The sequence below is a fragment of the Arachis ipaensis genome, chromosome B1 (genome assembly GCF_059453495.1).
Source record: "Arachis ipaensis isolate K30076 ecotype BB chromosome B1, ASM5945349v1, whole genome shotgun sequence".
NCBI classification, from domain to species: Eukaryota; Viridiplantae; Streptophyta; class Magnoliopsida; order Fabales; family Fabaceae; genus Arachis; species Arachis ipaensis.
The window spans coordinates 14,671,976-14,698,003 of NC_142436.1; the positions used below are offsets into that span (position 1 = coordinate 14,671,976).

Consider the following 26,028-nt stretch of genomic DNA (forward strand, 5'->3'; position numbering starts at 1 on the left):
TAAAATATTTTGTATATAATATCATACTATTAGATGTGTTATCATTGAAAAGTAACGAAAAAATCCAACCAATAATTTAAATAATAAATATTAGATGCATTTTATCGAATCAAAAATCAAAAGATTAAACTAGAATTTAACGATTTTGAAAACGTTTATATCTAAAAACTAGATTTTTATCATTTTAGTTGTGTTTTAAGAATATTTTGTATATAATATCATACTATTAGATGTGTTATAATTGAAAAATAAAAACACAATTTTTTATGACTATATCAGCTACATCTTCTCTTGTAAACTCTAGATTACTTTTTGCTTCTTTACTCAAACTAATTAAGTACACGTCTGAATCGTAATAATCCACGCTAATTACTTGTACAAGTTCTTATCTTTATTCTCATCCCAACAAATAGATGTATTTCTTTTAATTTCAATGTAACCATCTCATGCAACCAACCCAGCAAGCTAATTGACTATGAAAGCTATGCAACAAAAATAACATCTTTCGATCATTAACACACTACTAAATAGAACTTAATCATAATTTCCTTGCACCCGTCAGAGTTAATCTATTCTAAAATAAAAAACTTTTAGAATTTTAAAAGTTAAAATTTAAATTTTGAGTAATTTAAATTTTAGATGTGTATTTAAATTATAAAATATTATTATATTAAATTTAAAACAGAAATTTAAGATTTAAATTTTAAATGTTAGTTTGATTTAATTTGAATTTTAAATATGAATTTAATTCTTAAAGACACTAAATCTATTTACAATTTTTAAATGTGTTAGTTTTATTTTTTTTTTGAATTACTGTAAGAAAAGACTGAAAATTGTACCATATTTAAAGGATACCTAATTGAACCGTAATGGATAGGTACCAACAAAATTTTATAATGGAACAATATTTAGCCCAGACGTAATCTGAATTTTACACTAATTTTTCTTTATACTAAGTAAATTAATTCTTTCAATAAATATATATATTAATCTCTTTATAAACAAATTATACATAAATATAATAAATATAATAAAATAAATTAAGTACATGATCCACGCGTAACATGGGTTTTATACCAGGGGTCTAATAATATAAATAAATGTCACTTAATTAGTATTTATTGTTTGTGTGATTAGAATATAAATTATTTTTATTAAAGTTTTATTTTTTTAGATTGTATAACAGTAACATATTTAAAGAGAAACATAATAATTTTTATATTTAAGTAGAATCTACTAATATGAACTAAAAAATAATAAAATTATTTTACTCTCTATAAACATAGAATAAGACAGTCTTATACATTATATAATAAATTTTTATATACAAAAATTCTTTTAAATTAAAAATAATAATTATTAGTACTAATAAATAGATATTCTTAAATTTAATAATGGAATACGCCCGGGTTTTACCCTAGTAAAAATTAATGTCATCTTTATAGTACGATCGCATTATTTCAAAACATACAAAATGAAATAATAAATTATAGTGTAATTAATGTACACAATAAAGTAAACGTGAAACTTATATAATAGCAGTCAAATATCAAAAGTAATAACAACCTTCTGTTCTAAGGTATTATATTAAATTGTAACTTAAATTTATAATTATTAGTTAAAAACTTACAATAATATACTATTTTTATTATATTAGTTAAAATTAATATATTTTGATATTATTTTTAGGATTACTAACATTAAATTTTGATAATTTGAAAAAAAATATTTTAATGCTTTATGTCTTAAATTTTTTATTAATAGAACAATAAAATTACTTAACATGCAGTCAATAAAAACTTATTATTTTTATACATCTAGATATTTAAAAGAGACAAAAACGAATTCGTTTAATAACACTTTAACAACTCATAAAAGTTAATATAATAGATGGTTATAGATCAAAGTGATAGATCGGATTAAAAATTGTGATAATAGTACTTGGTGATAATTAATTACAATCAAGTGAAGAAAAGGTGGGGAAAAAAAAAGAGAAAGAAGAACAAGGCAATATAACAGTTGCGCTGAAACAATGACAGAGATGTGTATAAAGAATAGTAGTAAGACTGTAAGAGGAATAATAGTGTCTGATACAATGAAAGAATATAATAAAAGTATAAATTAATAATTTGAAAAAAATAATAAAATTAAAGATAATTTAATAAATTGAATATAAAATTTAGAATTATTCATAAAGATAAAGAATGCTTCGAATATAATGTTTTAACTTTGCTTCATAGCTCAAATGACATATCTCCCCATCCTCACCTAGAGGTTTTGGATTCGAGTCTCAATCCTAACTGTTGAAAAAATAAATAAATAAACTTAAATAATATTTATAAATAATTACTTTATAAATGTTTATCTTGATTTTGTCATACATAATAATAATAATAAAATAATTTTTTTATATTTTATTTAATTTAAATTTATAAATTTTTATATTTATTTTTAAATTTTATTTATTTTAAATTTTTAAATTATTTTATCAAATTTATAATTTTAAACATAAAAATATAAAAATAATCTCTTAAAAATAATAGAAAAGCTGTTTACTGTTGAGCCGCTAGTAATAATAATAATAATTAAGCAACAAATTTTTAATATTTTGTAAAGTTTGGAATTGTAGCAAAATCTGTGGATCTTCTTGAATTTTGACTCTAAGTATTATTATCATTAGATCCTATATATAAGTAATACCGTATAGTAAAAAAAAAGATGTAGTAGAAAAAAAATAGTATATTACTTTATTTAGGTTAACATATATAAATTTTGATTTTGAGCATATAATTTTGTTTAAGTTAACAAATACATACATTTCAATTTTGAGCATATATATATATATTCCAGCAAAACTTAATAATGTAAGAAAAAGATTTTAGAATAGAAAAGAATAAAACAGATCTGGAGAAGAATTAAAGGAGAGATAATTTTATTGAAAAATTTTTTAAGAAAAAATACAATTATTAATTTTTTGTTTGTCAATTACATTTCTATTAAAATTAATAGTATCAAAAAATATTTCAAATTTAATATTATGAAGTAAAAATAAAAAAAATTATATAAGGACTGATTTGATTAATTTTAAACTTTTAAGAATAAAATTGACTTACGTCTGGACTTTCAAGGACTATTTTGGTTATAAATAACTATTTTACATATCAAATAACATGTCGCCTATGTGTCACTGACCTGACACGTCAACCAATCAACTTGTAACACGTGGCACTTAACATGACACCTCATCATCCAACTGATTGTACTAATTTGACTTGCATTTTATCTTTCAGGGACTAATATGACTAAAAAAAATAATGAGAACTAATTTGAAAAATAAGTGATCTTTTAGGACGAATTTAACTATTAACCCGAATAATAATATTAGCAAGATTTCTGATTTCATTGATAAAATTACCAGCAAATGCTGCAAATCGTCTGTTACATCTAGCGCCCAAGCACTATTTGCAGATGCAACAAGCTGCATCACAGTAAAATATATCAACTTAAAACATGATTTCTGGCTTTGAGCAATTATCATACATGTAAAGAAAGATGAAAACATGAAAAGCCAAACATCCACGAGAAATTAAGAAAACCCATTCGATAACTACCGTTATAACTAAGATTCATTTAGGGTGTGTTTGGCAAACACGTTGGAGAGGAGAGAAGCACGTTTGAGCTTCTTGAAAGCTTTACTTTTATGTTTGGCCATTTTTATTTTCCTGAACGCAGAATTGATTCTGCTTCTGAATGCACGTTCAGGAGAAGCTAAAATTTGTAGCTTCTGCGTTTCACGTTCATGGTTGCTTATTGTCTTTGGAAAATTAGGTGAAAATTTTATTTCTTTTTTACCAATCCTACCCTTCATTTTCTTCTATAAAAAGAATACCACTAACTATTACCTTCACAATAATTCTTTATAGTTTTTCCTACTTCTTCATAGTTCTTAGTTACAATTTTTTTTTTTCATTAAAATAGTTCAAATTTATTTTAATCACTAGCAAATTAAATATTTTAATTTTTTTATTATTTTTAATACTCATTTTCATATTTAAATTTTTATGTTTTTATTGTATTTTTACTTATATTTTTTTATTTATATGATAAATATTTTTATATTATTTATGTAGTGTTCTGATTTCTCATGTTATGTTTTTATAAGTTTTTTTTATTATTTACTATACTATTTTTTATAGATATATTTTTTATTAAATCTTTTTTTAATTTTTGTTTGGCTTTGTTCATATAATTATTTATTTATTTTATTGTATTTCTTTTATTCATATGACAAATATTGTTGACCTTTTTTTAAAGATATTTTTATTATTTTTTTCATATGAATTCTTTTTTTTCTATCATTTCCTACATTATATTTATGTTGTGTATGAAATTTTTTTATTTTTTATTTGATTTTATTCATACGAATTTTATTTACTTTTAATTGTATTTTTTTGTTCATATGATATATGTTGTTGATTTTATGAAATTTTTATTATTTCTTATCTGTATGATTTTTTTCTATTTTTTGATGTACTCTATTTTTGTTTTGTATTAATTTTTTATTTTTTATTATGACTTTATAAAATTTGTAATTATAATTATTATATACTACGTTTATTATCAAAATTTTGTACAATATAAATTATCTATGATCATATAAAAAAGGACAAAATAAATAAAAAATTAATTATAAGTAACAATAAAGCCATAAATAATGAAAATTTATAGTCCAAAATAATACTAAATTAAAGAGTACTAATAGTACTAGAAAAATTATAGAATATTTTCTTTTTGTTTGATATTATAAAATTTAGAGTACTCTCTTTCATTTTTTTTATTGTATTTATTTTATTTATATGATGAATATTTTTTATATTATTTTTGTTAGTATTCTGATTTTGCATACATATAAAAAAATTATTTAAATTGATGTCTCTTTTAGTAATTTTTTATTTAAAAGTGATTTTGAGTAGTATAATCCAAACAATATTTGTTTTACTATAATCAATTTTGATATAAAGATTGCCAAACATAAATCACGTTAACCCAAACTTACTTTTCATCAAAATCAATTTTACAAAATCAATTTTATGCAAACTCCCGTTTGCAAACTGCAATCCAAACACACACTTAATATCTTGTTTTGTAAAATTTTTACATGCACAACACTAACCTCATCTTCAGTCTTTTCCAATCAGGCCAACTAATAACGGATCACATCCAAAACTAAACTACTTAAAAACCAACAATAAGATGAATATGTAGATTTGTCCAACTCCGATAACAAATATCTAGATCTTTTTAAAAGTAATATCTATATAAATGGTGACCAGCCAAAACTAAGAATTCCAAAATATTTTACTTCTCAAAAAGCCAGCCAAAACTAAGAATTCCAAAATATTTTACTCCTCAAAAAGCCATAAGTATTGCCTCACAGCATCTCTGCAATACCCTGCAATAATAAGGATAACCTCAGATTTGTTGAATCACTGACAATTTAAAAAACAAGATGACTGCAACGTATGCATTTTCAAAAGCCTCATAAAATTAAAGGAATTAGCACAATATACAATAGATTCCTCATATGCTGTCAACCTATAAGTTGAATTGTTGTGCGAATGACCTTCTTAACTCTTCAATACTGAAAAAAAAAAGTTAAAATAAGTAAAAAAAAAAAGGAAAAAAAGAATACAAATTAAACAACAAAATAATAAATTACTAACAATGAAGATGAAGATTTTGAAGATGAAGATTTTGTTACAAATCGAAAAACATCAGTCGCGGTGCGTATGCTTGGTAGGAAAACATCATAATGCACCAGAAACAGCTTATGAATCTCAAAAGGACAGTTGACCTGTAAAAAATCATAAAAATAAATATATTAAAAAAATCAATCATACAACATATGAACAAAAATATCAGCCACCCATATAAACTAGGAAAGTTTTCACATGTGTCAGCCGCTTTATTGGCATAGCAATGTGCCAGGTACGGTTCGGTAACCCATAAGAATTTTGTCGTGTTATTAGGTGTGTAATGTCGTTAATGTCCATGAAATGACTGTAAAAAGACGATAAAAGGCAGTTCATGTGGTGCGACTTTACAACTGTTGTAATAAATCGGCTGGGAGCTGATGACCTATTGGAATACACGTTTGAAAACATAATGGATAAGTAATGAAAATTGGATAAAATTTTGCAATTTGATTTGGCTGAAATTATTGGGCATAAATATAGTAAAAACACTTAACCAAAATAAAAGGGCTGTAAAGAATTTATTAATTAAAAGAAATAAATGATATTGTTGTAATATTATAAAATTGAATAATTTTTATTGGAATAATCATTAGATTAAATTTATTATTGTTAATTATATAAAAAACACAAATAAACCAATGGAGGATAGTTATTACATGAATAAGCCAAATTGAAGATTGATTCACGAATGAGTCAAAGCATACTTATATATGTAATTCGAACCTATTTGGTTCGAACTCCAATTGCACATAAATCGAACCTATTTGGTTCGAACTAGACACACATAATTCGAACCTAATTGGTTCGAATTACACACGAATTGGGCTATCACATAATTCGAACCTAATTGGTTCGAATTACTAAGGAATAAGTGTGAATATGTTGATTGTAATTGAAATGAAACAAATTTAAAATGTTGTAACATATACAGAAAAATTATTTATTATATAAAGTTTATAAAAAATATCTTTAAAATTAATTCTAAATTTTTTTAAATTATAATTAATGTACTCTTTTAATTTCTAAGATTACTTATATTTTACTTATTATTTATTGTAAAAAAATAAGTTTTTTTTGATATATTAGTATCTGCTTGGGTTTAATTGTATGCCTCGTTAAAAAATGCTTCTAAAATCAAATCCTTTTTATTTTTTTTAATAATTTGATTACAAATTTTTTAAGAAAAAAATATACTTTATATCTTTAATTGTCTTAGTTTTTTAGTCTTAAATTTCATTTCGTTTTAATTTACTTTTATATTTTATTTTGTGTTAATTTTATCCTTACTTCAATTTAATTAAAGAACATTAAATCCTAATAAAATAAAATTAAAATTAAATAAAGTTAAATAAAATAAAATATAAGAATAAAATTAAAATAATCTTCAAATTGCATATATAAAGTATATTTTTAATTTAATTCCAATATTTAACTATATAATCTCTAGAAACAGCGATGAGCTAAAGAAATATACACGTAAAAGATAAAAATAAAATTTTTGATTGACATTAAAAAATGTTTGTAATAAATTATATATTCATTGAAATGGAACAAATTTAAAATGGTGTAATATATACGAAAAAATTATTTATTATATAAAGTTTATAAAAAATATCATTAAGACCAATTATAAACTTCTCTAAATTATAGTTAGTGTACTCTTCTGATTTCTAATATAACTTGTACGTTACTTATCACTTATTGTAATAAAAAATTAGGCTTTTTTTTTTAAATATATTAGTCTCTGTTTAGTTTTAATTTTCTGCGTTGTTAAACAATATTTCTAAAATCAAATCCTTTTTAACTTTTTTTTAATAATTGGTTTACAAATTTTGTAAGAGAAAAATATACTTTATATCTTTAATTGTCTTAATTTTTTAATGTTAAATTTCATTTCGTTTAGATTTACTTTCAACATTTTATTTTGTGTTAATTTTATCCTTATTTCAATTTAATTAAAGAAAATTAAATTATAATAAAATAAAATTAAAATTAAATAAAGTTAAATAAAATAAAATTTAAGAATAAAATTAAATAATCCTCAAGTTGCATATATAAAGTGTATTTTTAATTTAATTCCAATTTTCAGTTATACAATATTTTAAATTACAACATTTTAAATTTGTTTCATTTCAATTACAATCCCATGCACGTAACATATTCACACTTATTCCTTAGTAATTCGAATCAATTAGGTTCGAATTATGTGATAGCCCAATTCGTGTGTAATTCGAACCAATTAGGTTCGAATTATGTATGTCTAGTTCGAACCAAATAGGTTCGATTTATATGCAATTGGAGTTCGAACCAAATAGGTTCGAATTACATATAAATATGCTTTGGCTCATTCGTGAATCAATCTTCAATTTGGCTTATTCATGTAATAAGTATCCTCCATTGGTTTATTTGTGTTTTTTACCCTTTATTTTGCATTTAAATAAAATAAAATATGTGACAAAAATATAGTTATTATATATTTGTGTATATTACATACAAAAATATTTTATAAAGATAAATAATCAGCTACTATATATATTTATATATAAATATATATTATTTTACTTAATTTTTTAATAAAATTATTATCACCTGAATAATTATATTTAGTATAGAAAAAGAATCAAATTTGTTATAACTAGATAATTAAATTTTTTCATAAATATTAAATATGTATTTTTATATAGCTAGTGACTGATTTTTGTATTTATGTAATATAATTAAAAATGATTTGACATACTTTTTTTATATATCAAAATTAATATTAATATACAAGTTTATAACTTACATGAATTTAAGCCAAATATAAATTAAGCACATGGTAGATGAAAAGACAAAAACATTTAGAAGTAGTAGCCGCTTAGATAGGTAGTTAAAGTGAAAAAGAGGCGAAGCTACTGGACTCATTTTAATCACCATATAAATACCACATAATTTCTTTAACCACTAAAAAATAATTTCCTTTTATCTACTATTGCATTATAATGCATGTTAATTAAAATAGAGATTTTTTTATTTAAAAAAATTATTTGTCAATTTAATTTAATTCAAAATACAAAAATTTACTAATTCATATATTTAGTATATTTTTTCAGTCAATAAATGCAAAAATAATTTTTAAAAGGTAACGCAAACATAATCAACAAAAACAAGATAAAATTATTTTTCTATTTTTCCATTTCCTGTCAGCAAAAATTAAACAAATCATTTTTTTTCAAGTTTTTGTTATTCTTGGCAGCGAACATGTGTGTGAGAGAGAATGAATATATATATATATATATATATATGAAATTGATATTTGAAATGATGAAATTATTGAACATGTAAAGGTCTTGGTTTTGTGATAATTGATCCTTGTCATAGATTTAGGGATGAGCACGGATATTGGGTACCCAATTATTCGTACGAACCCGAACCAAAACAATTAAATTAGTTTTAGAACCAACGAGTAATTGGTCCGGATAACGGCTCTGGGGTGCGGAATCTGAACCAACCCACAGATCCGACCATATATTAATTAAATAAAAAATAAAAATTATATATATATATATATATATATATCTTTTAATGATTTTGAGTTTCTCTTTATTGCATTTTTATATTTAGCTTTTAATGTGTTTGGTGTTTAACATGTTTGAATTTTAATATCTTTAGTGTTTAATATATTTGGATTTTAATGTGTTTAGTTTTTAATATATTTGGTGTTTAACATGATTTGATTATTTCTATTGATTTTACATGTTTATTGTACTTACAGAATTTTTAAGATAAAAATTTCATTTTTTAATGAATTTTTGTTTCATCGGGTACCTAATTATCTTAACCGAACCAATCCGTTCTTAATCGATTTGGTTTGGTTCAGGTACATACACAAAAATACGTAAATTCGAACCAAATCAAACCAATTACAATTCAATTGGTTCGGCTCTAATTTCACCCTAAATCCGAACCAACTCGACCTGTGTTCACCCATATTTGGAGGAAAGAGACCCAAGTAGAAGAAAAAGTGAAAAACTACGGTCAAACTACAAAGCTTAGGTAGAAGTAGAAATGATGGTGTACCATTAGCCAAGGAGGACCTTCGCAAGCCAAAACCTCTTATCATGGAGGAGGAGCAGCAACAAAGGAAGAAAAATCAAGGCAACTCAGTGAATTAGATCTGGAAACAGATAAAAAGACTGAAACAGTAAAACTAACAGTCAAAGGGAAGCAGAATATAGGTGAAATAAGAAGCGGTTCAGCGTGAAAAAATGAGGCGGCAAGCGACAAAAAAGCAAAAACGACTTGAAGGAGCCACGAAAAACCAGGAACGACCAGGAACGGCCTCCAGCATGGCAGTAACACATGGATGATGGTGGTCGGCAGTGGTGAAACTAGAATTTTAATATGGAAATCTATATGTTCATCAGATGGAAAACTAGCCTAACATTATTTCCGATCAAATTATAAACTTCTATAAATTCAAATAAATTGATTTCACAACAATGTTATACAATTAACATCACATTTATTTGGACTTGAACATTGACTTATGAACAACACAAAACATATTAATTTTGTTTGGTAGACATGTTTTTGCAAGTCTTCATTGATGTAAACAAGAGTTCCAAATTCAATTCATTTTAGCATCGACTTAGCATTCGATTTTACAAATAATTCTTTAGAATAAGTTAAATTTAGAGTGTATGATTTTTACCAAATTCAAAGATTTAAAACAAAAATAGGTTAATGATCAATTAATTCGATTCAGACAAATTATAAACAATGAGTGTTTAAAATGAGTCAAAATAACTTGTACACATTAAATATATCACTTTTTGTAAAATTTGAATTTTAATAAATAAAAATAAAAAATCTTTTATAAAATATTAATGACCTTAATAATAGAACATATTAAAATATAAATAAATAACATAAAATAGTAATAAAAAATAATTGCTTTATTTATATATATTGAAAATGCTCGTATTTATCTTGATTAAACTAAATTTACTTTTTTTTTTACCTGCTCTTATAAACAAATAAAAAATAACATGATTATAAATTCATTATGAAATATATATGTATCTACCGTTATATACATGTAATATTTTAAATTGTATGTAATTATACATGTAATATTTTAAATAAAAATCTATTTTACTAATATTTTTAACAAACATAGTTATTTAACATATTTTTAATAGCTATATAAAATAATCTATCTATCATATATCGTAAATTAAAATATAATTTATTTATTTTATATTTTATTTGTTGCAATAAAAATAACATCTTAATATAAATTTTATTTATTTTTTTGGTCGGAATATAAATTTTATTTGTTGAAATAGTCACATATATTATTGTTGTCACATCTAAATTTAATGGTTCCATCTCACATTCTCGTTGTTATAGTGTTACTCATTCTCCCAATCTTTGCATCGGCTCCCACAAGGCCACAACACTCACAAGGCTTGGTTCCAAACAATAGCTTTACAAAAAGACAAAAAACACATTCAACTGCCCACTATGTAATTCTCACCAACTCTAACTTGGTTCACGTTTTAACCTGTTAGAAGAACAGCCAACACCCTCTATCTCTTTACTCTACTATATAACTCTACCAATCCATCTCCACCTTTATAATTTTTTAATATATATCTCAACGGTTCTGCATTATGGCATAGCAATATATCAGTAAAGTGTCCTGGCACATGTGAAAACTTTCCTATAAACTATATGTTAGAATGCAAAATACAAATTAAAAATGATTTCAATGTACGACTTTTTGGTGAGCATATAGTATCATAAATAAATATTTCCCATTTTAATTACCTGTCCGTTTCAAATCAGCATGGTGGATACAATTCCTATAAAATCTTATTAAATTATGTTTCTGACTATACTTTTGAGGCGTCACCGTACGATCTTGCTGTTCATGGAAATAAACATCAACTAACACCTGATCATTGCAAAGTATATCCCATGTCCAGTACTTGTGGGTGGATCTAACGACTGACGGTGGGGGTACATTACGGTGGTACAACCAATCGATCGCCTCCAAAAATTGTATCCTTCTCCTCGTATCCCAAAAAAGGACTGGATCAAGACTCCACTTGATCCTTAGGTCCGTCACCCTAAATTAAAGTTATTTTAACTTAAGAATACTTCTCATCATTTAAACAAAAACAAAAAACAAAAAATAAAAGGAAAGAAAAATACCACGAATAAGCCTCGAGTTGCTGTAAACACAAATCACGAACTTCCTCGTTAGATGATTCAGATTCAGAAGTCCCTATAAATGGGAATGTGATAACTTTCTTGATGATTTTCCTCAAGTGCTGGGCATCTGCCTCTCGAAAATAAGATTTAGATCCACCTTTCTCCTTCATGTTGGTGAGAATTCCACGTATCACATTTCCATTCTCACATATAATTTTAATGCAACTTTCTGAATCTAAGTTTCCGTGGTACTCTTCCCTTAAATGCATTATCTTTAAACCCTCAAAAACGGGTTTAAAAATCAGGATAAACTCTTTTCTTATGGCAGCCCACCATGTATTCGCGTCTGAATAAGTAGCTGTACCCTTTTTGTGCATTAGCCAAGATGACAAATCATATTCAAAACTGCCGGATACCACTCTTTTCTTTGACAAATGCAAATAATGCATTCGTAAAAAGAGATTACCGTCGTAATAATTGCATAGGACTTGTCTGTTGTACCAATTCGTCAGTTTAGTTAAGTCGTAGTCTCCAGAATATTGCCGAACACTCACACTATGCGAGCAGAGGAGAACGACGAAGCCTATAACACGAGGAAAGAGAAGAAGAAGAAGAAGGAGGAGGTTTAGGTTGCAGTAGAAAGTTTACATTGAGTAAAGAACAGGGTTTAGGCTGCAGCAGATGATTTACGTTGAGCAAAGGTCATAGAAGGTTTACGTTATATGTAATGCGTGAATCACAAACAATTTGGAGATTGGAGGAGGCGTCTATAGCAAAAAAGAATTGGATAACATCCATGTATTTTGTACATGGATGTGGAGCATTATTGATTTAATAATTATCTGCATGGATACATGTTCCTTAAGCATTGACATGTATTCATGGCTAGCCCTTGGTCATCAAACTCCATTCCTCTACCTATGTAACAAGTTAGCCAAAAGAGGCCACATAATCACATTATTTGCGCCCAAAACAGCACAATCCAAGTTAGTCCATTTCAATCTTTATCCAAATCTCATCAAATTCGTCGCCGTCGCGGTTCCCCACGTGGACAACCTTCCACCGAACGCAGAAACCACTTCAGACGTTCCATACCCTCTGCACCCACTCATCATGACAGCAATGGACTTAACCCAAGGCGACATAGAAAGTGTAAGTATAATACCCACATTTAATTGGCTCTAGGATCACTCACTCATATAAATGACGTTATCATATTTTTCATCTCTTAAACTCACTAACACTCATAATAATAAGGAGAGAATTTTTCGAAACAAACACTAAGTATTTTGGTTCATAGAGAGATCGATAACAACATACATATGAAGCTTTTATATAAGCAATGCTTCCTACTAAAATAATAATTTATGAATTACAACTCAATTTTGTAATGATCACTATTTTATGAGTTGGCTTCATGAATCTTCTTTCAGCTTGTATTCATGTAGTTTTCATAATCTTCTAATTTGCTTGACTTCCAATTTCAATTCAATTTGATTTTGAATTTCTTCAATGTTGTAGAATGTTGTAGTTGTACTACTCTCTTGAATGTTCTTCAAAAATTTCAAGCTTCCAACATCTTCTAGTAAATAGATGATTATTGTTTTCAACTCAAACTTTGTTTCTTCAATTCTTTAACCATGTTTCATGAAAATTCTAATCCATGCAAGTTGATAGATAGCACAAGAAGTTTGTAGAATCTTGGTGATGAACCATGAACTTGTAACCACTTTGAATTCAAATTGAATTTTGCCTTTGACTTTTCTAAACTTTTGTTACTTGCATACCACTTGATTTAATTTTCTAACATTGCCTCCCTTAAATCAAGCTGTAGAGTTTATCATTCCAAGCATCCTCTTCAATTTGTAAAATGACTCGGTCTTCAGCGGTTTTGTAAAGATATCTGCAACTTGGTCTTCAGTGGGACAGTACTCAATAAAAACTTCTTTCTCATTTACCAATTCTCTAATTTTATGAACCCGAATATCAATATGCTTTGTTCTTCCATGAAATACTGGATTTTTGCAAAGTGCAATAGCTGACTTGTTATCACAAAATATTGTTGTTGGAGTACTTTGTTTCTCATTCAATTCATCAAGAATTCTTCTTAGCCAAACTACTTGCGTTGCACAATTTGCTGCTGCTATATATTCTGCTTCTGCTGTAGAGAGTGCTACTACTGGTTGCTTCTTTGATGACCATGAAATTGCACCAGAATCAAGACAAAATACAAATCTTGAAGTACTTTTCTTGTTTCTATATCTCCAGCCTAATCACTGTCAGTGTAACCGACAAGATTCACTTCATTAGTATTTTCATAATAAATACCATCATTTAAAGTACCTTTGATATATCGAAGAATCCTTTTTTCCGCTTGCAAATGGTTGGTACAAGGTTCCTCCATGAATCTGCTAAGCAAACTAACCCCAAACACAACATCTGGTCTAGTCGCAGTCAAGTACCTTAGACTTCCAATCAAGCTTTTGTAGTATGTGGGATTTACTGCTCTTCCTTTATCTTCTCTTAGTAACTTGAACTTTTCTTCGACTGGAGTAGGAACTGGCTTTGAATGTTCCATTTGAAATTTCTTCAAAATATCATTTGCATATTTCTTCTGCGAAATGAAAATACCATTATCTCTTTGAACCACTTCAATGCCAAGAAAGTAAGATATCAAGCCCATATCTGTCATTTCAAAGTGCTTTATCATAGCCTCCCTGAATTTTGCAATTATCTTCAAATTGTTCCCAATAAAGATCAAATCATCAACATAAATACACACGATCAAGATATCTCCAGGTTCAACGAACTTGATATAAAGAGTATGCTCAAACGGACATCTTCTGAAACCATTCTCAATGAAATAAGAATCAATCTTCTTGTACTATGCTCTTGGTGCTTGCTTTAACCCGTACAAAGCTTTCTTCAATTTGTAAGCTTTATCTTCTTTTCCAATAACTCCATATCCTACAGGTTGCTCAACATATACTTCTTCTTCTAAAGTGCCATTTAGAAATGCAGACTTAACATCCATTTGGTGTATCTTCCACTTATTTTGAGACGAGAGTGGAATAATCATACGAATAGTGTCTAATCTAGCAACAGGAGCAAATACTTCAAAACAATCGATACCTGGCTTTTGTTTGTATCCCTTAGCAACTAATCTTGCTTTAAAACGATCAACTTCACCACTGGGTTTGTACTTAGTCTTGTAAACCCACTTTACTCCAATCGGCTTCTTATCTGCTGGTAAATCTGTCAGATCCCATGTGTCATTCTTCCCAATGGCATGAATATCCTCATCCATTGCTTTCTTCCAATTGTTATCTTTAGAGGCTTCTTCAAAGTTCAACGGCTCACAATCTAAAAATAGAGCAAAATTTATGATTTCTTCATCGGACAGATCGTTGTCATTGCCTACTTCATAATCTGCTAATCTAGCAGGTAGTCTCCGCTCTCTTTGAGATCTTCTAGATGATTCTGGTTGTTCGGTTGTGTCAGGTTGCCTTTCTTCTACTTTATCACATGTATTTGGAATTATAGTCAGCTACTTTTCTGTCTGTGTTCTAGTCCCACTTGTCTTTCTCGTCAAACGTCACATTTCTGCTGATGATCACTTTCTTTGATTCTGGATTATACAACTTGTATGCTTTTGAGTCTGTGCAATAGCCGATAAAGATACACCTCTCGCCTTTGTCATCTAACTTCTTCCTTAATTGATCTGGTACATGGGCATAAGCTATACACCCAAAGACTCTGAAATGATGGAAGAAAGGTCGCTTTTCACTCCAAGCGTCCTCTGGAGTTTTATCATGAACACTCTTTCTTGGACACCTATTTAAAATATGAACTGCTGTTGCGACTGCTTTTACCCAAAATTCTTTAGTCATTTGTTTTGATTTGAGCATGCATCTGACAATATCCATTATGGTTCTATTCTTTCTTTCAGCAACTCTATTTTGTTGAGGAGTATATCTAGTTGTTAGTTGGTGTTGAATTCTGTGTTGTTTAAAGTAGTCTGAACATGCAAGATATTTTGTTCCTCTGTCTATTTTGAGAATTTTGATTTTATAGCCACTTTGTTTTTCGACAAACACCTTGAATGTCTTAAAGACATCACATGCTTCTGATTTCTGCTTTAGAAAGTATACCCATGTATATCTACTAAGAGCATCAATAAAAGTGATAAAGTACCTGCTACCACCGTTGCTTGAAATTTCTACAGAACAGAGATCTGAATGTACAATTTCAAGTAATCTTCTAGCTCTCTATGACTTTCCTGTATGGAATGGATCTCTGTGCTTCTTTCCCAGTTGACAAATCTCACAAACACAATTGGGAATATGAATTCGTGGTAGACCAAAAATAAGTCCTTTTCTTGACAGGTAGTTTAGGCCAGAAAAATGAAAATGCCCAAACCGCATATGCCACAACCAGTTATCATCAAGTATCACAGAACTCATGCAAGAGGGATTAACATATTGAATTTTTAATGGAAATATTCTGTTTGAAGTCATCTTTGCTTTATCTATGAACCTTCCGTTGTTGTTAAACACAATGCAACATCTACGATAAGTTATCATCTTATATCCCTTTTCAGATAATTGCCCCATACTCAGTAAATTGTAATCAAGCTCAAGAGCATAGAAAACATCAGAAATATAACTCAGAGAACCATCCTTCAATCTATTTGGTATCTGTCATTTTCCTTCAATAGGGATCTTTGTACTATTACTGAACTTTAATAATAGTTTAACTGAATCATCTAATAAAGAAAATAACTCCTTTCTACCAGACATACGATTACTACAAGCATTATCCAAGTACTATATATTTTCATCTCCAGCACATGAATTACTTGTAAAAAATAAAGTTTGAGTACCCGGATTATCATCAGTATTTTGATGCTGATTTTCTGCAACGTGTGCTGGATTGTTATTCACCATTTTGAATCTGCAATCTGCTGCTTTGTGTCCAAACTTTCTACAATGAAAGCAGTTGAAATTGGTTATTTCTTGATTAAAATTGCCTTAACCTCTTCCTTGGTTGATAGGCCTGAAATTCGTTCCACCTCTTCCTTGATTAGGTGGTGTAAAATTATTGTAACTTACTTGGTTGTAATTGCCACGACCTCTACCTCTGAAACTTCCTCTACCTCTACTTTGAAAATTAAAACCACGACCTCGTCCTTCTTGTGTATGACTTGATGTTGCAACATTGTTTAAATTCACTCAGCTTTTCAGGGCTTCCTCGGTTGATTTTTCTGATTTCTCCAGTATTCTACTGATGTTGCTTTCCATGGTTCCTTGCAACTCTGCAATCGTCATGGTATCCATATCGTGGGACTCTAGTATCGTAGTCACCACATGGTCATACTTCATCGGCATGGTGCGAAGAATTTTCTCCATCACTTTGCTATCGGGCATATCTTCTCCATAGACTCTCATTTTATTGACAAGATCAGTAACACGAGTAAAATATTGCTCAACAGTTTCTGAGCTAGACATCTCGTACCTTCCATATTCTCTTCTCAAAGACTGTAACTTTGCTTTCTGAGCTTTATCTACGGCTTTGTATGACAGCTTCAACGTGTTCCATGCTTTCTTTGCACTTTTGGCATTTGCTATTTTGCCAAACACCGTATAATGTACTCCTTGATGAATTTGAGATAGCGCTAATTGATCTCTCCTTTGTTGGGCAGCATCTGCTCCTTCTTCCAAACCCGGTTCAATAAAATTCCGCAGGTTCTGGGCCTTTAAATAGGTAGACATCAAAGTCTGCCAATAACTATAATCAAGTTTCCCATCTAACTTGGGACCGGACCACACAATATTAAAAGTGTTTGCCATATCGACTCTTTGAATAAACAACTATATGAGAACTCTCTCACAACTCACAAACTCTCAAACACCAAGCGCTGGATTAACGAACTCTGATACCAAAATGTAAGTATAATACCCACACTTAATTGGCCCTAGGATCACTCACTCATATAAATGACGCTATCATATTTTTCATCTCTCAAACTCACTAACACTCATAATAATAAGGAGAGAATTTTTTGAAACAAATACTAAGTATTTTGGTTCATCGAGAGATCGATAACAACATACATATGAAGCTTTTATATAGAAAATGCTTCCTACTAAAATAATAATTTATGAATCACAACTCAATTTTGTAATGACCACTATTTTATGAGTTGGCTTCATGAATCTTCTTTCAACTTGTATTCATGTAGTTTCCATAATCTTCTAATTTGCTTGACTTCCAATTTCAATTCAATTTGATTTTGAATTTCTTCAATGTTGTAGAATATTGTAGCTGTACTACTCTCTTGAATGTTCTTCAAAAATCTTCAAGCTTCCAACATCTTCTAGTAAATAGATGATTATTGTTTTCAACTCAAACTTTATTTCTTCAATTCTTTAACCATGTTTCATGAAAATTCTAATCCATGCAAGTTGATAAATAGCACAAGAAGTTTGTAGAATCTTGGTGATGAACCATGAACTTGTAACCACTTTGAATTCAAATTGAATTTTGCCTTTGACTTTTCTAAACTTTTGTTACTTGCATACCACTTGATTTAATTTTCTAACAGAAACTTATCTTTGCCAGCTTAAAGCTGATCTTGTTTTCTATGATTTCACTCATTGGATGCCATCATTGGCAAGGCGTTTAAGACTCAAGGCCATTGACTTTTGTATTGTCAGTTCTGCCATGATAGGGTACAGTGTTGTACCTTCAAGATTCTAAAAAGGGGACGACCAAACAATGAATGATCTCATGAAACCTCCTCTAAGGTACCCTGATTTATCTATCACATTTCACGTCCATGAGGCACGAGCATACGCTAACAAGCGGAAACATGTGTTTGGGAGCAATGTTCTTTTCTATGATCGTATGTTCATTTAATTTCCATGAGTGAAGCCGATGCAATAGCGTTCAGAACTTGCAGGGGAATTGAAGGGCCTCACCTTGATTTTGTAGAAGATCAGTTCAAGAAGCTTGTGCTTCCTACAGGACCAGTGATACTAGAGAAACCAAACTCTACATTGGATGAAAAATGGGCTTCTTGGCTTGGAGAATTCAAACAAGGCTCAGTGGTTTATTGTTGTCTTGGAAGTGAGTGCAGGTTGAGGCCAAACCTGTTTCAAGAATTGTTGTTGGGTCTTGAACTAGTTGGCATGCCTTTTCTTGTAGCTTTGAAACCCCCAATTGGGTTTGATTCAGTTGGAGACGCGCTACCAGAAGGGTTCGAAGAGAGGGTTAAAGGAAGAGGGATTGTGTATGGAGGGTGGATCCAGCATCAATTGATATTGGAACACCTTTCTGTTGGATGCTTCATTACACATTGCGGGTCAGGTTCTTTGTCAGAGGCATTGCTCAATGAGTGCCAGTTGGTGTTGCTTCCAAATATTGGTGACCAGTTTCTGAATGCAAGACTGATGAGTAAGAATTTGCAAGTTGGTGTGGAAGTGGAGAAAGGGGAAGACGATGGATTGTACACTAAGGAAAGTGTGTGCAAAGCAGTTAGTATTGTAATGGATGATGAGAATGAGACAAGCAGAATAGTCAAAAGTAACCATGATAAGATTAAGGAGGTGTTGCTTAATAAAGATTAAGTCTACTTATATTGATGCTTTCTGTAAGAAGCTTCAAGAGATACTTTGAAGGTTTTTTCATCTTTCTTATTTTAATATGTATTTTGAGGTTCTAATGTGTTGTATTGTGAATGTGTGCTATAATGTAGGTGTAATATTGAGAATTTGATGTACACCAGATTAGTATCTGATTATCGTTTGATCTTAAATTTCTTCTAGCTTCTATTACTTTCTCTAATGATAATTACTTGAGTTAAATTACACACTTTTCTTCTTAACTTTTTATCATTACTGATACTCATTTAAGGAAAAATCATAATTAACAGTGAAGCTACTACAAAAGTTGATTCCGGTAGTATGTGCTCATTTTTTTCTTTAGCAAGTCTTGGGTTCAAAATTATACTCTTGAACAAAATTGACTTTTGTAAATGATATCCATATTTTGCAGTGAATCCAATATTTATCCAATATTTTATAGTAAAGTTGAAGCTAGTAAAATATACACCAATTAATTTACAGCTAATACTTAAATCAATATAAAGAACAACGAGAATGGAGGAAATCACAAACAGACTAAGAAGGTGAATGAATTTAATTTTCAACTTGTTGTATGATCCAAGTAATGTTAGAAGCAAGTGAACTCATAGTTTTTATCTTGATTCAGAAAGATGGTACAGAATCGTAGTTTGTAAAATTCTGAGATAGAACATAAACAATACTCATAAATTATAAAGAAATATAAAAAACAATTATAGCTTCATTTGATGCCATTCCACAATCACTCAAACTTATTAAACCACTCTTCTACCTTAGCCCATGACAACAATAAAGACGTCTCACGGCCTACAAATTCAGCCCAACAAAATACACAAATTCAATTGTAATTTTAGTCTTTATCTTTATCTTATCTTTATTGTTGTCATGAGTTAAGGTGGAAGAGTGGTTTAATAAAACTAAAATTTGAAGAATTCAAGGAGATTAGAACAGAGCATAACATAGTAAATTAGAAAAATAACATAGTTGAATGCCTGAATCATATGTTAATATTATGTGCTATAGCAGAGCAGATTCAAAACTTAACAAAGCAGATTAAAAGATAAGAAAGCAAATTCAAAGCAGATTTAAGCATGACAAACAAAGCAGTGAAAGCACAAGCACAAGAGAACAGATAGTAGAGGGAGAAGAGAGGAGACTTAATTATCTTTGTTTAAATGCATGGGGTTAATATGTTTTGTTTTTAACCCTTCATCACTTTGTTTAAATCATCTGAGGATGGAACAGCAGCACTTAATTATCTTTCCAATCTTGTGTTTGTGAATCCGTGAGACTCATTAGTCATAGTCACTTGTGCAAATTAATTAGATTTCAAAGCAAGGAAATAACAAAGATCAATTAGTGAGTGAGTGACGATAAGAATGAAACCACCAATTAATTTGCCCATGCATTATAATATAACATGATCAGTACAATTTTTTTCCTCAACTATACATAACAATATATTAAGAAGAACAATATCACTATAACAATGAGGCATATCTGTATTCTAACTTCATATTAATTTATAAATTTCGCTAAAGATAATACAGTATGCTTTGTCTTTATAGTACTTGTTTAGATGTCATTAAGTTGATAAATTTTTTTTTTTAGCGTATTTGGTAAATTTTCTAGTAATAAAAATAAAAACACTAAAAAAATAAAAAACATCTTTTTAAAAAGCTATAATTTATATTTTTTTAAAAGATCTTTATTTCTTAAAAAAGATATTTTTCACATAATAAATAAGCAAAAAGTACTTTTATATTGTTATACCCAAACATACTGTTATGCAGATTTTTAGCAAATCGTGGTTGGTTCGATATCTAATATCTGGGTACGAAATCTATTCTTTTTTTGTGAGTACCGGTTTTTAAACGTGCACCAAAGATTTCGTTCTTGGATGAAAAGATAAAGAAAAACTTGAAAAGTAAAAAGAATTTAAACAACTTGAAATAAAAAACACAAGAAGTAAAGTAAATGACCTTTAAAATTAAAGAAAAGCAATAAAATATCTTCAACAGGGTTGAAGGACTTTGAATTCAAATACAATGCAGAAATGTTAAAAGAAGAAAAGAAAAGGTTTGCCAAAGGAAAGTAAATTGCAGAAAAGGTAATAAATTGCAAGAAAATTAAAAGAAATGTAAAGACATAGAAGGAATCTTACAGAAAATAAAACTCTTTGCAAACTCAGAAAGTCTCTAGGAATGTGAGTGTGCGAGAGTGTTTTCTGAAACCGAATTCTAACATTTGTTCCTTCCAAACTTTATCTATTTATAGATTTTTTTCAACCAATCAAATTTCATTATATGCTCCATATGTGAGAAATCTGAGCGTAACCATTCCTGCCACTTAATGATGGATAATCGTCTTCAACTAACTTGATTATTAACCCTATTATTACTTCAATTGCTTAATCTGTTTCGACAAGCTTCATCGATCAAACCTATTTTGCTTATCGATAACCCTCCTTCGATGAACCCTAAACCCACTGACAGGATCCAAACAAGTAACAAATAACACCTTCGATTTTGACTAACTAAATTAATGACTTTATCTTTTCGACTAACTCAAGTACATCACGTCCTTTGAGGTCGATTCTCTTTCTTTCGATCTATACACTTTACCGATCTACCAAAATATTCAACCAACAATTTGCCCCCTTAAATCGACAACTTCCAACTAATCAAAAATAAAAAGTTAGTTGATTCGAAAAAGTTTAAATCTAAAAAATGTTTGAAGCCCATAACTAACACCAACTCGGGAAATCGCTACACTCATCATATCCATTACATGCACGTCCCATGATGCACACTTCCCATTGATTCCGGACATTCAACTTCCTACTAGCTTTATCTTTTCAGCCTCCCTCTATAAATATCTCATTTCATTAATCTTTTAAACTTTTTCTAGAAACTTCTTCATAACGCTTTCCTTTCTGTCACAACACCATTATACCCCCCTTTATAAACCTCATAGATTTCCTATATTGCTCTTGCAAGCAAAAAACCTCTTTCTTTTCTCAAAATTTTTGCACTGCTCTGAGGATTCAACTTCGTTAACTCTTCTTCTCCAAGGTATTTTCATTCATTATATATGTTTATGTATATATATATTTTATCAGAAAGTACTCTTCTCTTTTGCTTCACTCATATTATTACTGTGATTTTCTAGAATCGCCATGGCCACAAGTAGCAACTCTTCTCCTTTCAATAAAAGAAAAGAAACACTGGAAGAAACTCCATATGCGAACCTTCAAATTTTAGCTCAAGACCACGATGTTATCATTGAAGACCCAGTTGATGCTGCTAATGCACAAAAAATTCTCTTTCCGTTTGCCGTTAACAACCAAATGCATTGTTTCTTGAGCCCTCTACTTTCTCCATCTAAAATTAATAAAGTTCTTTTTTCCCTTTTTCTTCTTGATCAAGAACTATTGATAAAAAGAGACATGTATATGGCTCCCTTTGATGACCATACCAAGGGATTTCAAAATAACCCAAAAACTTCATCCAAAAGTATTAACTACCTGGCCTGGTTCAAAAGAATCGAACAAAAGAAAAAGGATTTCTGGGCTTGGCGTGGTATATATGATCGGCTTCAATTGTCTCAATACCAACTCACCACCCACCATTGAATGATTGGAGCCATTCTGTACTTTTAGAGTCAATCGACTAACAATCTGCATTTACCATGTGGGATGGTTGGTCCGACTCTATTCGATGTGGCAGCTATCACAAGACTACCTCCTTTAGGGATCAATATTTCCCCCGACATGTAACTCATCTTATAAAGAATTCATAAAAAAAACAACATGGGACAAGGTGACAATCCCATTTCTGATGATAAACATGTAGCTTTTTATGCTTTTGCCTGAATGTCGTTGTCTTCTGCTCATGTAGTGTCACTATGCAAAGACTTTATCAACCTCTTACTACTTTGATCCATGAAAGTTCATTAGTTTTGTGCCTTTTCAAATTACTCTTAGGCAATTTATACGATGAGCTCGGCTACATGGTCACAAAGTCTCCGCAATCGAACTCCTCTTAGTGTAGGAGGACCACTTTGGCTCCTCCAATTGTGGTTGAATTCAATTTTTGAAAATTTTATGGAAGTTGATGGCATCTGACTCTTAGCTTTGAAACCAACCTTTCCTGGTCCCAAAGTTGGAGATCTTTTCTGGGCAGTTTTCACCAAATTCTACCACGCAACTTCTTTTCAGAATGAAGATCTCAACTTTGCACCTTTTGTTGATTGCAAATGTGGTCCAACATGGTTTCGAGCATCGAGGATCTCCAAGACTAATGAAAAAGTACGACGCATAGCTGGAAAAAACTGGAGTAATTACACAACCATCCAAGTCTTTACTACTGGCATCCCCATGTACAAAGAAGATCAATATCAAGTTCCTCTACTTGCTCCTCATTTTGTGGCTCGACAAATGGGATTCTCTTAAGCTTTACCAGCTTCTTTTGGTTCAAAATTGTAAAGCCAACTTGGCCAGAAAATTTACAATTTCATGTCACTTATAACTCAAGAACTAAAGCATAACAAGGGTCCTCGATCTAAATATGAAGCAGTTGATTTTATTCCTAGTCATTATGTGACAAAATCCTTCCTTGCTTCGTGGCAAAAAATACTATTCACAGTATAACCGCAGTCTTGAAGAAACCCTCCAAGGTATGCTAAGAGTTTGCCTGACCATGGGTGAAAAACCTGCCAGTATAGCCATCTCGAAACGAAAAGCAGAGTCTTTGAAAGCTCCAAGAAAGAAATTGAAAGCTTCAAATGCTTCTTCTACAGCCTCAAGTTTAGCAGAGGTATCACAACAAATCTAAATACTTCCACACACTTTATACATATTAAATACTAATGTTATTTAAATAAATACTTCTCTTTTTAGGCCAAACAACAACACACACAAAATTCTGTCAATTTTCCATCGAAAGATTCAGGTACCAGGAATTCTCCACCATACACTAAAGATTTCGAAACTGATCCTGAAGGCATCTCCTCTAGCTTTTACAATATAGCAGATTCTGAAGCTACCAAGGTATTTACGCTTCCTTTTTGTGTTTTAAAAGTAATTACTAAAATAGTTTCACCCTTATTAAAAGAATTTATAGGTAGGAGGCAATACCTTCTCCAAAAAAAAAAAAAAATTGAAACTGGACCTACCATCCATCAACTATCCTTTACATCTTCGAGTACCAATTCAATTTCAACACCAATGCTGAAAAAGAAAGGACAACAAATGATGATCTCAATTTTCTGTAAACTGAGAACATCGTTAATCCACCACCAACTAAATATGACATCATTATGATTACTTCAGCCAACAAAGCCGAGCTCACACTCTTTGCACAAGATCCAATTTCTCATTTGCTTCAAACTGGGATTGCAGAAATCAATAACCAAAGAGAAGAACCAATCGATCTCAATCAAGATGATGATATCCTAAGTGAACTTCTTAGGGCCATCTCGAAAATCTTCAAAAGCAAAGAGACTGGGTTATCAAGTTTTGAAAAGAAATCGATTCATCTGGATCAAAGCCCACAAATTTCTAATCCCCTTGAAAACACAAAGAATCAAGGTTTGACAAAAACTTCCGTCAATCCTGATATATTTGGGCTTCTTCAAAAACTAAAAATACTGCTTTCTAATCCCGTCGAAGCATGGTTCTCGGAAGATGGTCTAGATGCTGCACTTAACCAAATTTTAAGCTCTAATATTTTTACCCAGAATCCCTCTGATCATGCAAACCATTTGTGTCTTTCATCGATCATACCAAAAATCTTTTTTCATGTCAGGATAAACTTGAATTCCATAAAAAAAAAAGAATAAAAGAAATCAAAGATCAAAGCATTAAAGTTGAAGTCCCCTTAGTTGACAAGAAAAGGTATCAACTTATGAAGCCACTTGACTATGGCTTCTGTTGAATTGGATCAACTAATTAAGAGAGAAGACGAACTCAAAAAAGAACTTACTAAAATTAGACACAACAAATCTCTTCTTCAAAATCCTCTTGAAAAGCTCCGAAGTAGGAAAATATTGCTCAACAAAGAAGTCCTTTCTTTATCAAAAGAAAAGAGCGATATGGACAATCAAACTTTGCAACATCATGCTATAGAAAATGAGCAACTTTAAGAGCTTCAATTACTTGCACAAGATCGTACAAAGATAACAGAGCAACCGGACCAACTCTTACAACTCTATGAAGATTGAAGGCTTGGCATGCCAAGTTTTTTGTAACTAAACAATTTCTTTTGAATTCATAATACTTTGAATTTGCCTTTAGAATTTTAGCTTCGATCTTAATTACTATCTTCAAAACATCGATACTATTTGATTTTCCATTTATCAATTTGATTTCAATTCCAGTATCAATATGCCTAATTCAATATGCATTTCTTGAATACAAGTTGATTACT

The 26,028-nt window shown here is 29.7% G+C and overlaps 2 protein-coding genes and 1 pseudogene across 2 annotated transcripts; 1 reads left to right on the forward strand and 2 right to left on the reverse strand.

Annotated features, from left to right (window-relative positions):
• Window positions 1-5,244: 5,244 nt before the first annotated feature.
• On the reverse strand, window positions 5,245-12,406 carry LOC107625689 (uncharacterized). The gene is made up of 5 exons (XM_088500498.1): window positions 11,958-12,406; window positions 11,568-11,872; window positions 5,724-5,856; window positions 5,571-5,641; window positions 5,245-5,452 (listed from the first exon to the last, which is right to left on the reverse strand). The coding sequence occupies exons 1-4, from the start codon at window positions 12,404-12,406 to the stop codon at window positions 5,596-5,598; spliced, it is 933 nt and encodes a 310-aa protein (XP_088356624.1). The 3' UTR covers window positions 5,245-5,452; window positions 5,571-5,595.
• Window positions 12,407-12,803: 397 nt separating this feature from the next.
• Window positions 12,804-19,634, forward strand: LOC107625672 (UDP-glycosyltransferase 79B30-like; annotated as a pseudogene).
• Window positions 17,189-17,806, reverse strand: LOC148575788 (uncharacterized). The gene has a single exon (XM_088502398.1). It carries the CDS (start codon window positions 17,804-17,806, stop codon window positions 17,189-17,191), a length of 618 nt encoding a protein of 205 aa, XP_088358524.1.
• Window positions 19,635-26,028: the final 6,394 nt, after the last annotated feature.

Coding starts and splice junctions, on each gene's coding strand:
- LOC107625689 (XM_088500498.1), bottom strand. CDS start 12,406: ATGCATTATTTGCATTTGTCAAAGAAAAGAGTGGTATCCGGCAGTTTT. Junction 11,873..11,957: donor CAACTCGAGGCTTATTCGTG/GTATTTTTCTTT, acceptor ACTTTAATTTAG/GGTGACGGACCTAAGGATCA. Junction 5,857..11,567: donor TGATTTGAAACGGACAGGTA/ATTAAAATGGGA, acceptor ATGATTTTTTAC/AGGTCAACTGTCCTTTTGAG.
- LOC148575788 (XM_088502398.1), bottom strand. CDS start 17,806: ATGGCAAACACTTTTAATATTGTGTGGTCCGGTCCCAAGTTAGATGGG.